Consider the following 15,888-nt stretch of genomic DNA (forward strand, 5'->3'; position numbering starts at 1 on the left):
CACAATTAAAATAAATTTTATTGTAAATAAGGGACAAAATAATACAAGTCTTCATGAGTAATAAGAAAATATATTTAGAAATGAAATTCTTGACATGTCCTGCATAAAAATTAAAGCTGTGCTTCAAAGGAATGAAAGCCCATACAGAATCAGTTTCGCCAATTCACCGGCTAAAATAATTAATAAAACGTATAAGATATTCTTATGAAGATGACACAATCAGCAGAATAACAAATATAAAAATTTACACATCATCGTAAAATATTTAGTTGAAAATATGAATTACTGCACTAACAATATAGAAGAATTCAGTTATCTGGATTTGAGTAAGAGAATAGGTAGAAATACCCTCCACTGTTTTTAAAGAATATATGCACGGAAGAGAACAATTAAGAAATACGGTCTAAGCTATTGCTATAAATGTTGCAAATGGGCATCATTTTCATGAATTTTTGGATTTTACTTTACATGCTTCATTTATATATAACTGGTTAGAAAGTTTCAATGGCATGATAGATTCACCATGGTAATTGATAAATGATCTATATAGAGTCATACGGAAGTATAATCTGAAAAATCTATCGATATCAGCAAATTGGAATTACAAGAAACCATGCCAAAATAAATAAATAAAAAAAGTTTATAGGAGAGCAGTTTAAAAAAAATGTGATTATTTACAGCTTCTTTGGAAAAAAAAAAGTTTTTCAGTAAGCCTCATAACACAATTATTATTGTTACTATATTACTGGAGCTGAAATCATAATACTGCTGCTTTTAGGTTTATTACTTTTAAATTTATTTTACAAAATGAATATAACTTACTTAGTGCCCTATACCTCAGTGTAGTGTAAAATAACCAGCAAATTATACTAATATTATTTAGATATTTTTGAGGGGGGGATCTTTACCTCTGGTATATGGAAATATAAAATTTATTTCTGTACTTCTTAATTTATGAAACTCTATTTAAACTGAATTAAAGTTAGAACTTTATAATATTATGAAATAAAGATACTTTTCTATTAAAAAACACTGCAAACTATTCGCGATTTTTAAATATTACTTTGGATGTTTATAGTTATTAAAGGAAAAAATGAGGAAATATTCAAAACAAATGTTTCCTAAGCATTTCTCCATAAGAGGCTATATCTTTGCACCTAAGAAAAAATCATTCAAATATTTTCACAAATATATTAGTTTCTTAACAAATTCATTGATTTATGTATTTGTTTTGAAACTTGTAAATTACTATGAAATTATTTGATAAATCACAACAGTGAGTGATAGATAATAAGAAATTTAAAAATAAAATTGTTGTAACAATTTTTTATGAAATAAAAAAAGACAAACACTTTTCAGATTATCCATACATTTTTCTGACAGTAGATTATAAAAACATACATTAACATGAAAAATACCAAGCTAGACCTTGAGGACTGATTCTGGTTTTTTCCTTTATGAGAAATTTTAAGTAACCACAGTTCAATAATCAATGTAATAAATAAGTTTTTATATAATACTAGCATTTGGCCAAAGGGGAAAAAGAAACGATTTATCCAGCTGGATTTAAATGTTCTACCTTTTCTTAAGTTACTCAAAAATAGGGCGGTTATTAGGTTGAATGTGGCTCTTTACAAGTTGATGGAAATATTTAGACTCTCTAATTACCTTTGAATTAGGATTCTGTATTAAAAGTCTTTGAACCAGAATAAAGATCGTATTGATTGTAAAAACAATTTAACTTACCTCGTTATTTAAAATAGTAGTAGCAGTGCAAAAATCAACGGAATGTGGTGGTAAAGTTGCTTTATACTCAATAAGTCCTAGCCTGTCCCGATTCTTTTTAAGGATCTAAGAAATAAAAATATATTCAAGATAAAGAAAAATCATTCAAAGATTATAATGCTCACTTTTAAACTTTCAAATAAACATTTAGTGTTGTAAAAGTGATAAGAGCCATTAACTACGCTGGTATTTGAATCCTTGTAACAAAAGCTATATTCAGATGTTTTTATTTGTTAGAAACGCTTTTCGAAATCATTTTAACATACTGCTAACTTGTGATGATTAAATTTTTAAAACTAGGGTAGGACATCAACATGTAAAATATTTAATTTCTTTAAATTTTTAAAACCTAGTATAAGGTCATCTTCAAACTAAAGAAAGTTTCCAATCTTTATTTAGTGACAAATATGAAGAGCAAGAATTATTTCTGAGATAAATTTAAGATTATTATTTACATTTTACATAACTAATCAAATGGTATATTTCAAGAGGGAAGGATGTTCTTTTCTCAATTGTTGGAAAAGTTTCATTAAAGAATAACACAGCTTCTACGATTAATTTCTAGAACATTTAATATAAGAAAATCAATTATATTGATAAGATTTCAAATTTGAAAGTGCAACAAAATTTTCCAGAAATTAAAAATTTTTAAATAAATGCAGGAATCATGAACATTAGAGTTCATGCAGTTTTATTTGTTTTAAATAGTCTTATTAAGGATCCACTAAATGCTAATTATATAAATTAAGCAACTAAAATAATAAATTAGTTTTTACCTAGATTCTTACAAAACTCATGAATATTAAAAATATTGAAATGCAATGTTTTATGTATAGTCTATTATAATCATCAGAAGAACCGCATATTTTAGTTCAAAAATTCTTACTGCCTGAAAGTAAGCCAACAATACAAAATGATCGTGTTAATAATAAATCTGATTGGCAATCATTAAGCGATCAGCTACAAAGATAATTTAATATAGTAGATAATAATTATGTTTACTAAAATATCAATTTGTAAATTACCAATGAAAAAATTTGAAAGATTGAAAATTATTTTAATAAATTGATCATATATATATAAATACCAAAATCTTATCCTTTATATGAGTTATTTAGATACGTACGAAAGGGAAGAAATTATTGAGGTTTTACTTTCAAATTACTTTCATTATAAACTTCAAACCTTTATTACCATGTAATGCAAATAAAGAAAAAATTACCTCAATCACAACAGAATGACATTTGTACTTTTTGGCATAAAACAATTTTGAATCTTGGGACTCCAAACAGGAAATGTACTTTTTCATAACCTGTACAAAATAATGATATCTTTTACAATATATTATTAATTAAACAACATGCAACAAAAAAATTAAAGAATATACTTATTATTTTCTTGAATATCCATATATGTAAAATAATCAAGTTTTTTTTTTAATACTAACATTATTAAACAAAAACTTTTTAATAGAATCGATGAATATAACAAGATTTTTTAATAATAAAATTCACAACAAATTAATATAATAGCAAAAATAACATTGATGATAATCACTAATTTATTTGAAATGTATGAAGAGGGAAAATGAATTTTTACTTCGGGAGGTGCACCTCTTTTTGCAAGGATCTCGAGAACTCGAACGAAACCAATACAGGAACGCATTTTTACAGTACGGAGCCAATTCTAAACAAATAAAAGAATTTTTACATATATACTGCGAATTTTTCAGAAAAGTACTAGCAGGAATAAATAACCATCAAATAAATCTTGCAATGTATCACAAGAACTTATTTTAGCTAAAAAAGAAGTTTGATGAAGTTGATTAATCAGTATAATCGGTTGAAACTCCTATAGCTTGTTTTTTCAGACTGATAGTTTAAAAGCTATACAGAAACAAATTTATAATTTTGTGAATTTTCTACCTTAAAAATCATAATTACATATTATATAAAATGGATACTACTGGATGAAATTCACTAATGACTGTAACTTAAAAACATGAACAATAGACATATGGATACAGGAAATATGAATCAGAATTAATTACTTTAAATAAAAATTTAACTAACTGGTATATTCAAATTTTAAATATGTATACAGCTAATTGTCGTATCTCTATTCATGAAACAGTGAGGCACAAAATATTGTGTTTGGAAATAAAGTAATATAATATGCTTATTGTAGAAGGATCAAACATTTTAAAGTTTGCTTTATGCTGCAAAAAAATTTTAAAATGCTCGATTTTACTTCATCTTGATTACTTTTATGTCATAAAGTGCATATGATGGTTAAGACTAAAGCATTTTCAAGGAACTACATACTTATCTGGAGAAAAATATTTGAAATAAGTATTTTAAAATAGCATTTCCTACAAACTTTTACAAAATAGAATAGCATTTCCTACAAACTTTTACAAAATAGAATAGCATTTCCTACAAACTTTTAATTCCTCAGTTTTTTTGCAGTCAATCTTCAACACATTTTTGTAAAAGATTGTAAATTTAATGCTTCAAAGAAACAGGTACTTTCCCTCTCATTTGATCAATTGTGCTCATGAAATGTTGAAACTGGAAAATTCTCAAATAATCTCAAAATGAACTTTGTTGTTTCAAGGAAAGAGGTTGTTCTATTTTATTTATTTATTTATTTTTTCCTATTCAGTCAATGAAATTTCAGAGATTTCTCTTGAGCAAATTTGGACAATATTTTAAAATAAATAAGTAATTATTTTAATTACAGTTTAATGTTTATTAAGTAAGTGTGTCAACAGTTTCGACTTCGCTTCAGATCTATCGCAGTTCCATTTTATTTCAAGTAAATATTTTACAAATAAAACTTCCACAGGCCAACTTTTCGATTACATTTAACAAAAACATAAATCTGTTCTTCTATATATGCGTTTCAAATATACGCAATTTTGAACCTGCGGTCACAATACTTTAACCCCTTCAGGACCGGCGATACGAGAAAGAAGCATTCCCCTAGGCCCGCGCGCTTCGTGAGTGTACATGCCCACAGGCTTAGCGATATTTCCCACTAAGCCTAATTTTAATTAAAAATTCATATAAAATCATTACTGCAAATAAATACGCTGAAATTTACAGTTTATTATGATTGATAGTATATAAATATACTGTAATAAATTTGTCGGGATATTAAAAAAAAAACAATTGTTAAATTTAAAGAAAAAAAAAACATTTTTATTAGAGTAGCATTTTAATAAATAAAGTAATATATACTTTTAGAAAATGACATGCATTTGCTTACTAATAATTAAAACATGGAAAATATTAGAAAACTTAATATAAAAAAAAAATTACTTAATTATATCTAAAATGTTTGAAGTTAACACTTTTTGGGACAAATCCCTACGTTGAAAATTTGCATTTATAATAAGATAATTTCCATTTTTTTTTCTTTTAAAGAACTTCTTTTGCATACTACACACTGTCATCTTGACTTTTTGCCATTCGTATCAACATATAATTTTGGAAAATGACATCCAGTTAATCGTAAAGTATTGTTAACTTGTTTCATCAACTATAATTTCTATAATTTCATCCGTGAAAAACAAATTTTTAAAAATCTAATTCTTTTTCAACTGACTCTGAACTATTTATGTAGATACCACTATTTCCAGAAAACTCCAGTGATGGCAGTTCTTTGATATCTTTTTGCCAATCATACGTATTTCAATTATTCGCATTATTATCCCCACAATCAATTATTTTAGTGTCATCTGAATAGTCAGATTCACTACTGCTTATATTCGAAAAATCGCTTTCCTCTGTTTCACTATCTGATTCATTCATCAATTTAGAAATCTCACTCATTTAAATAATTTGCTCCTTTCGCCATAGTGACTAAAATAAAACTGACCCAGTATATATATATATATATATATATATATATATATATATATATATATATATATATAAACTATCTAGCAAACACCCCAAATGCAAACAATAAACCTACATCCGCTTAAACCAATAAGTAATCTTTTATCCATCTTAGTCAAAATATAAATGTAAACCCAGAGCGCAGTCAGTCAAGGTCCTTTAAATGGCCAATTTTCTCGAGAGAGCCGAAAAAGTTTAATTGTTTATATGTTTAAAGACTCGGATCAAATAAAAACTCGGAAACAAATGAGCATATTGAAGGTAAATGTTCTGTGAAACATTATTCGAAATTATAACGGACTTCAACTGCCATCTAACGCCATTTAAAAATTTAAATAAAACGTTCCAAATTGAAATCACGTATACGCGATCATGAGCTCCTGGAGTGGGAAAGGCTGATCGCGGGCCCTGAAGGGAGAATCGCGTGATCACGGTCTTCAACAAGTTCATTCACCAGTCAAATATGAGTTATTTCTATAATATATCGAATTTAAAGGAATCTTGCCTCTTCATATCATTGATAGAGTAATTCTTGTGTATATTTCTAGAATCTCAGAAAATTATAATTCGAGTGCTTATAATTTAAAATTTCTTATATTTCAGAATTTCCTACAAATAGATGCAGATTTTCTTACAAACAGATTTTTACTGCAACAGATGTTGCTAATATTAGTAAACAATGAATAGTCTTTTCTTTCTCGCATCATTAGTTTTCATTCTATATTATATAAGAATTTAAGTAAATATCATATAAGCAGTTCCAAAATGCACCAGTGAAATTTTATTTTAAAATCATTTACATTAACTTCGTGATCAAATATTTACCCTTACCTTAATTTAATTAGTATCGTCATCTATTTTCTAAAAATATCAAAAACAATATAGAAGTTGCAAACTTTCACATACTTTACTCAAAAAAAGCTCTTCAATTTCGGCCCATTTATTCGTTGCTGCTAACGTTCTGAGGGCACACCATGTATACTGTTTTTGTGACAGCTGTAATGAAGAAAGATAAATTAGCAACGAATAAAATAATGCAAAAATCAAGATGATGATAAGTTTGGAAGGCTTTTCTATCAACAAAAATAATTGCAAGAGTTTAGAATTGAATAACTTATGGTCAAAGATGAAGTTAGAAAGAGCTCTACCAATAATAAAGATGAATATGTGTACGTCTTTGAGTGTGTTGGCATTCTGCAAGTCAAACCGTTTGACCTGCAGCTACCAAATTGCCATATATAATGGTGGCCAAAATTGTGGACACTTTTGAAATTTTTTAAGTTTTCTAAATTTGTATGCTTATATAAAATGTAACGTTTCACAAAATTCAAACTCTTGATATATCATTTTAAAGAGAATTTAATGCTCATTTCAATACAAAAAGCAAAATTCAAATATTTATAATACAAAAAACAGTTGAGCGGCAATTATTATCGAGATACATTAGATGTTGATGACTGTAGTTAGTTATCAGTACTTAGTAGGGTGGCCTTTATTTTTTATTACAGCTTCACACTGATGTTTTATTGAGCTGTCAAGAGTTTTAAGCTCTTCCTTCGATATTGCATGATGTCAGGAAACAATTACAGACTCAATTAATTCTCTTTTATTCGATGAGCGCTTCATTTGTACAAGAGTTTTCAAACGGTGCCATAATTTCTGAATAAGTTTGAGGTGAGGATGATTTCCTGGCTATGATAATAATTCAATGCTCTTTGTACTAAACCACGCTTTCGATATTTTTGCTGTGTGGCAAGGAGTTGAATCCTGCTAAAAATAAACGATATGTTGTTGGGAAAGAGATCACTGACGGAAGATGTAAGTTTTTTGCTCTAGAATAGTACAATATATTTTCTTGCATTTAATGTCCCATGAATGCGACCAATACCGTCTGCTGACATGCATGACCACGTCATAAAAAATTAAATGAGTTCTTCATAGTTTCCTGAATGCAGTCAGGACGTAGCTCTTCGTCTATTCTATGTCCTACATCACTACCGAATAACAATATCTTTGTTTCATCACTCCGTATAACTTGAGATCACTGATCATCGGTCCAATTAATGCGTTCCTTTGCCCACTGTAATCTTTTTATACGCTGCTGTAAATTGAAATAAGGATTTTTCCGTTGAATTCTATCTCTTAGTCCAACATCTAATAATCCTCTCCTGATTGTTCTTGAACCGACATAAATGCCGGCATCATTCAATTGACTTCTGATGGCATTCTTCTATCTTGGAGACATAGTCATTTTATTCTTCTATCATCATCAGATGCGATGCACCTTTTTCAGCCATTTCCTGCTTTGTTTTTAATGAATTTGTCTCCTGATATAGTAATCAAAACTTTCGGACTCCAGATGTAGTCACTGATTCATCCACCTGTCTTGCAATTTCAGCATAGGAAATACCACTTTCTTGTAATACAATAATCTTAGTTCTCTTTTTAGGTGTCCGATATATTCTTTTATTTGATGTCATTGCTTAACTAAATATTAGAAATATTTACAAAAATTCAAATTATATATTTAAAATTTTAACAAAATTTCTAACTTGCAATTTGATTGCATAAAATACAGTCTTCCTTCTACAGAAAAAAAGCACAATAATGACTTGTTCCAACTTTAAACATGATGTCAGCTTCGTTAGCAGTTATTAACATTTGATTGGTTCCTGGAACAAGAACAGTGATTTGTCAGGAAAGTTAGAAATTACAATCCATTTCATCACTGTTTGTTATTTAGATTAAAGTAAGAATAATTTTTTTTGTATTACAAATATTTGAATTGCGCTTTTTTTTATATAGATAACAGCATTAAATTCTCTTTAAAATGATATGTAAGAGTTTGCATTTTGTGAAATGTAACATTTTCTATAAGCATACAAAGTTTAAAAAAAAAACCTACGATTTTCAAAAGTATCCACAATTTTGGCCACCACTATATATACCTTGGAGAGTGGGAATATGCATCTAAGAGCGATTTTTTAAAAAATTTAATCGAAATTTTAATCAATTAAAAATTTTTGGCGTTTTTGAGATAACTTCCGAAAACATTACTACACAAAAATGAATTTTACACCATTTTAAAAAATTATCTTTTTAATGATACCAATTTAACAGTTGAGTAACTTTGTCCCGAATTTTGGCAATTTTTTAAAAATAATTTTTTGCTTAATTTCCAAAACTAAATTGCATTGTTGGGTTAAAATTCAAAGCATTATTTCATCAAATATTTAATCGAGTGATTTTCTTCCACTCTTGAAAGCTAAGGAACGTGGAATCTGTATAATAATTGTGTTCGTTCATAAGATGAATAATAATAAAAAAATGATGTTATCATACTGCAAAATTTAGAAGACATTTACGTTTTTAATAGCGCTATGTTGTCGCAGAAAGTTCCAAGTACATAATGGACAGAACTTATGCAATTAAAAAAACAACGTGACTTTAATGAATGGCAATTCAACAGAATCATGACCAAGAAGTTATATGCATACGATATAAATAAAATATAATCAATATCTCCTTGCGAATCAGCTGATAGCCAAAGGTGACTATTGGAAAAATAAAACATAATGTACCTTCATTATTATTAATCAATTAAAAATAAAATCAGAATGAAATATTTGTAGCAACAATGTAAACAATTCGAGCTTCTTAATAATAGTGAATTATGTTTTTGTAAAATAAAAGATTTTCAAAAATAAATTAAAAATAGACCAGCAATAAAATTAATATCATTCAAAAAATAATGTTTCAAATTTCAAGACGGGATAAAATTCTTTTTTGTTTTATAAGACTTTCAGCAGTTTTGGGAGAAAAATGTCAAAATTTTGTTTAATTTTTAATAAAAATTCTAATTTCAAAAAAAAAAAAAAATATTCTGTAGTGCACATTTTTATTTTCCAATACGTAATGGTGACAAATTTGGTAGCTCTTCTGCTCCATTTGCAAAGCTACCGAATTCCCGTCCTTTTTTGGATCACCGTTTTCTTTATAAAATAATTTTTAAAACACATTCTAACTATAATTGATAAATTCTCTTCTATAATGATTAATTATAACGAATATTAAAATATTGTTGTCTGTATATCCGCTACTGCCTCCATAGTGTTCCCATGCCAATTGGGATCGGTACCCCCCCCCCCCCCCCGGGAATCTATGGTCTAAAGATGTGATTGTATGTAAAGTTTGTACACAGCACACACACATTCACTTTTATTAGTAGTAGATATAATAGTAACTTCAGCTAAATAAGTTATATAATTGTAATTTAAATTCGTTTTATACATGAGCAAAAGAAAAACAATGACCATTGAATGTCAGGGTTTTAAGCATGTTTAATTTTGCATAAAAATATTAATTCAAATATCAGTGAATTTTCTTTCTTCATTGTGTGTATGTGTATGTGTATGTGTATGTGTGTGTGTGTGTGTGATTAATTCATTTCTAGGTCTTCTGCAATAATTAATTCCTTCAATTTAGGCTACACAGTTGAAAAATTTAAAAATGATTGATACAATTAATACAAATAATAAGATGTGCACACAACTGACAGCTGAAGATTGGCAGTTTTAATACAATAAAAGTAAAATAAAAACAGAGAAACAAATTTAAACTCACCTCTTCAAAAAAAAAAAAAAAATCCTGCCGGTTTACTTTGCATGTTAAAGATATGCCTGTCTTACTTTCTGTTTACTATAAACAGGAATACTATATTTTCCCTTAACTGTTTGTCCCGAAAGAATATATAGAAATCTGTTCAATAGGATTGAAGCTTCTTTGCTTTTCTTACAACACCATAAACATGATCAAATAAATGTCTCCAAACACATAAATCTAAGAAAAGACATGTGGTTCTTTTTCTCAAATGTGGCTTTGTTCATCGAATATATCATTCTTTCTACTCTATTGTTAGGATTTTATCAGTCAGAAAAAAAAACTTTCATTTAGCCTAGAAAGATCAGTTAACTTGTCCATCAATTTTATGATAGCAAAATGCAGTTCTAAAAAATAACACATAATTTAAATCACCTCTTGCAAGGACCACACATTTACAGCAAAGAGAAGTAGCATCCATTCCCTCTCACAGCGAGACAACGACAATCGTAAAAAACCTAAAGATTAATTGCGGCAAATCCTAAGAGGCTGCGTGCTTGCATCAAAATGAAATACTTTGTTTACTTAGATTCTAAGGGTAAAAGAAATTTTTTAAATTCTCTGCTAGAACCTGTTTTTTCATATCATGTGCTCTCTCTCTCTCTCTACCACACACCATCTTATGATCCCATAATATCTTATGTGTAGAGTACCTACTTGTCATAAGACAAGCTGGTAATCTCGCCAGACCGCCACTTACATGGAATATTCACTAACAAACATTGATTGAGCCAGAGAGTTGGGGTGGAATAAAATCCCTCCATACATGGAAATAATAATACCATATGAAATAAGCAAATATTTAGAATTTTAACAACCTAAAATTAATACAAATGATGTAATTATACTTTTTACTTACATTGTAACGGGATCTAATATTAGATGGACTGATAAATGCAATCTGAAAATAAATAAATAAATAAAAATAATAAAGACAAGAAAAGAAATATATAAATCAATAGCAGAAAATTAAATACCTAAAAATAATGAGATTGAAATAATGAATTATTATTAAATTAAATAGAAGTAAATTAACAAATTTTATTCTGAAAATACAAAAGAAAAATGATTCATTAAAAAATTAATATATTTGTTTAAAATTATAAAATGGAGCAAGTTAAAACTTTCATTAAAAAAAAAAAAAAAAAAAAGCAACGGAATCGGACATTTCTATGCTAGCAAATTCAATCTTAGCAACCTCTTTGTAATCACCAAAAAAAAAACAAAATTTTCTTACCTGAGCTTTATGTTAAAAGTACGTGAGAAAGATATAGCACTTTAGAATAACTGCAAACAGTAGCGGTTCATGTAAAACGGCTGTGGAACTAGAGCACTCACATTTTTTGAGTATATAAATTAATCCACTTATTTATTTGGTTTTTTAAAAACTATCTGAAATCAACCACAATTTTTTTAGAGGTTTTCAATCTTCAAACAAAACCCAATAAATAGTTCCTATGAAATTTTCTTTATTCTGTGTTAAAACTAATTTTTTCTAGTCTGAAATCGAGAAATAATTTTTTATAAACCAGTTATCAAACATTCAAAATTGATTAAAAAAGATGCAATTTAAGTTATGCAGAAATAATCGTCATGCAGAAGTGAAATTTAAATTACAGCATTCCTTGGTGATAAGGCATGAGACACCAAATATTTTAAGATATTCGTTTATGAATTTCACAAAAAAGTAAAATCAATCAGATAACAAAAAAAAAAAAAAAAAAGCTATAAAAATTAGATCTTACCTTAGGAACATTATAAAAATAAAGAAGACAAAAAATAAGATTTGACATAACAGACGAATCTAACAGTTCCTTTTTTCCAGTAAGTTCTTCAAAAAATTTGGCAGTCACATCATCATTTACTTCAGACGAAATTCTATGGTCCTGAAATATTAAAATGAAAATTTCACAACCATATTCCTTTCAACCATTCAACCACATTCATGTTTTCTTTATCACTCTGTCAGTTACAAATAAAAATCATCAAATAGCTTTTAGACTATAAAAAGCGTATTAGATACAATTTGTACTTTTAAAACGAAAACAATACACATAAATGCTTTTCTCACACAATGATTCCAAATCTTTTTTTTTTTTAAATGATAATGAGAAAATTTAGAGAATTAAGATGAATCACAGCAATAATTAAAATAATAATCTTATTAGACCTAAGACTTTTTAGTATATTAGTTCAAGAGTGTTTTTAAAAATTGTTTTTGTTTAATTCATTTTAAAGAAATTTTAGAAAGAAAAAGAAAATATTGACATACAATAAAGCTAAGCTATTTTATTATCACACACGTAATATCGTCAAAACGTTTCAATATAAATTTAAGGTTAATATCATACCTCCAGAACTAATTGATCCTCAATGCAGGTTTTGTGTTCCAAAACTGATTCTCTAAGAAAACGATGCACTGACCCTACCTGAAAATGTGTGCTGTAAAATATGATATGCAAAGTTAATTTTCCTTACATGTAGTATATAAAAGTATAAATACGAAGCTAAAATGTTTGGTAAACACTATGAAAGAAGTTAGCTTTATTTCCCTAGGTCGCAGCATTTTACGAATACTTGCAACTAGTTTTTATGTCGCATGATTAAAAACAACCTTCAATGTAGCATGACTAAAAAACAACAGAAACGGCAACCGCTGAATTATCTCATCCGTCCAAGAATTACATAACGAAATTAAAATAATTCTTCAAGATGCATTCCATTGAAATTAATATCAAAGACATTCCAGTAAATCAAACTCTTTTCATAGCTACCAGAGCCTTTCAATATTTTTATTACATCGTCTAGAAAGGTATAAGTCAAATTTGTTTTGGGTTACTCATCAGCTTATAATTGAAGATAAAATATTAGACCAAACAGATATTCAAAGACTTTTTCAACACCAAATAAAGTACACTAAAAATCAAATAGGCTTTGTTGCTTTTTATGTATTTAAAATTTTTAACTAAGAACTGATTCCTATTTCACTTTAATATTCTGACTATCAGTTATAGTAAGATCAAATTCGGGAACTTCATGATCTTGTCAATATTAGAAAAGGTTTTAAGTAAGCCAATTCTACAGTCTTCTCAGGAATCATTGCAAAAAATTTAAGATGAAAAAATAGAAATTATTTGAAAATAATTTCTGTTAACTAAAAACGCAAGCGAATGCAAAAAGCTGAATTAGTAACGATTTTGTATAAACTTAATCTTAACATACAAATGAAACAAGATAACATTTCCATTTTTTTTGTTACTTTTCTTTCGAATTGTTTAGTTGAACTAAATTAACGATTCATTAGTATTCATATATTCTGACGTTGCTATAAAATATCAAGACACTAATAACTCTTTAGATAATATCAGTTGATAGAAAATAGCCAAAGAATTTCTTTTACATAATACAAAAGTAATCGGAAATTTTAAAAATGTTGAACAAAAAGTTAAACATACTTAAGGCAATTTTCTAACAGTTTAAGTTTTCGATCAGGAGCTTGAGTCATAATTGCTGCATCGTACTTCAGCATCTAAAAATAGATTGTTTCACTGAAAATAGGCGCGTGCACGCACACGTACACACACACACACACAAAAAAAAAAAAACTGTGCAAAATATATGTGACATCACATTCTCAGTTAACTCACACTTACGTTACTGTGGATGAAAAATTTTCATATTCATAAAACAATTTTAAAATATATAATTATCTATTCGCTTAAAAGATTGACTCTATAATGTAAAGGAAATAATAAGTAACTGCCTAAATAACTTTAAAAGTTTTTAAGCATTAAGATTTCTTTTAATGTTATAGTGAATTAAAACTGCCATCCTATAAGAAAATCGGAAAGAAATTTGAAATGGAAATAATATTTAAAATTAAAGTTTTAAATTACTTATTACATACGACTTCTGAATGACAGAAGATTCTATGTTTCATCATAAATATCAGAATAATATCAGGAAATATATCTAAGCACAAGGAAAGTTAAGACATTCTTTGAGTAAAGATAACCATGAGACTGGTTGCTCAATCAGTTATTAAAAATGGTAATATACTAATATATATATAAAAGACTGATAATTATTCAAAAGTTTTAGTTTCATTCGAAATAATAAATGCAATTTTATTTTTCTACATTAACAATGCATGGCACTTTATTTAATCATAACTATTTTTTTATAAAAATAATTTTTTTAATAAAATGCATTATAACAAAATTTTTGTGAACTGAAAGCGTAAGAAACAAGCCTTTATTTTTTCTAATACTTTAATTTCCCAAACTTACATAAGATGTTTGTTAGTTTGTTTGCATAACACTTTCAGAAATTCAATTTAATTTGAAACTCGTAAGTGTCGAAGTCACCATATAAAGTGGTCTGTGGTAAAAGATACAATTAACATATTTGATGGCTTTTCATAACGGCAATATTGCAGATCTTTAGAATTATTAGGTAAGAAATAGAAACATTTACAGTTAAAAAGTTATTATTATAACTTTGCTTGCACAATTTTTCAAAATGTTCGCTTTCGCAAAATAATACTTACAGCAGCATCTTCTGGTTTATTTAATAAGCTGTAAAAAAAGAAATAATTTTTTGTAAGTTTTCACATGATATATTATGTCATAGACTAATTGAAAATTTCGGCTAGTTGCAAAGAGTGTCGTCAATTAAAGGACGGACGCACTATTTCAGATAAGCCTGTTTTTTCAATTTACCTACGATATAAATAATAAAAAGAATACTAATGCATATTCAGTAATAAAAAAAAAATGTCCATGTTAAAATTGCTGTATTAAAAAAACAATAAGATATAAGATGCATTTTTTTAACTAAATAATATATGATTGTATTTAGCTTTTAAATTATTAGACTTTTAAACTCATGACTTGCGTAGATGGCATCAAAAGCAAAAATACTTTATTCAGCTTATTTGTAATACCAGTTTTTTTTTTTTTTTTTAATTAACACAGTGTTGCATTCGCGGCATATATATTTCCAGCTATAATTGTAGCTAAACTATACATCGATATAAAACTCAACACATTCCTCTTGCCATGGTTCATGCTTCATTTCTTGTTTATCCTGCATGCAAATTATGTAACGATCGTGGGGAGAAATCGCAAATTTAATTAAAATATTTAGTTGCTATAGCGTTCTTTCTTTATCCTTATCAGTTATTTCCATTTTTTTTTTTTCGTTTGTCTTATGTCGACGTTCTTTGTGCAATCGTTCCATTAACATTCATTGCTTTTAACTCTGTCAGTCAATTAGCAATGCAAAAAAGTGTATGCTACTATTTTGAGTTTTAGAAAGTTTATTGCTGTAACTTAATCACGAAAGCTGATGTTTCAATGCTCTTAATTACGAGAACATATTTCGCGAAATACCAAAAAAAAAATGTCATTTTCATTTCATTAATTCATTTTCAAATTTCATTTGCATTCATTACTCTTAATGGCCGATATGAGAGAGGTCGTAGTTTGGAAAAAACTATTTTATGCCTACTCTGTATTTTATGACGCTATGTTTTGTC

The 15,888-nt window shown here is 27.5% G+C and overlaps 1 protein-coding gene across 3 annotated transcripts in view; it reads right to left on the bottom strand.

Annotated features, from left to right (window-relative positions):
• The window catches only part of LOC129960714 (spermatogenesis-defective protein 39 homolog), a 37,323-nt gene continuing 21,435 nt past the window's right edge, over window positions 1-15,888 (bottom strand). For all 3 annotated transcript variants that reach the window (XM_056074287.1, XM_056074284.1, XM_056074285.1), the window contains exons 8-17: window positions 14,899-14,926; window positions 13,805-13,878; window positions 12,701-12,791; window positions 12,095-12,235; window positions 11,209-11,250; window positions 6,597-6,686; window positions 3,385-3,471; window positions 3,008-3,097; window positions 1,747-1,851; window positions 1-170 (exon numbers count right to left, since the gene is read on the bottom strand). In XM_056074287.1, coding sequence (XP_055930262.1) covers window positions 150-170; window positions 1,747-1,851; window positions 3,008-3,097; window positions 3,385-3,471; window positions 6,597-6,686; window positions 11,209-11,250; window positions 12,095-12,235; window positions 12,701-12,791; window positions 13,805-13,878; window positions 14,899-14,926 — 769 coding nt within the window. In that variant the 3' untranslated portion in view covers window positions 1-149. The remainder of the gene's footprint in view (window positions 171-1,746; window positions 1,852-3,007; window positions 3,098-3,384; window positions 3,472-6,596; window positions 6,687-11,208; window positions 11,251-12,094; window positions 12,236-12,700; window positions 12,792-13,804; window positions 13,879-14,898; window positions 14,927-15,888) is intronic.

Source organism: Argiope bruennichi, chromosome X2 (genome assembly GCF_947563725.1).
Source record: "Argiope bruennichi chromosome X2, qqArgBrue1.1, whole genome shotgun sequence".
Taxonomy (NCBI): Eukaryota; Metazoa; Arthropoda; class Arachnida; order Araneae; family Araneidae; genus Argiope; species Argiope bruennichi.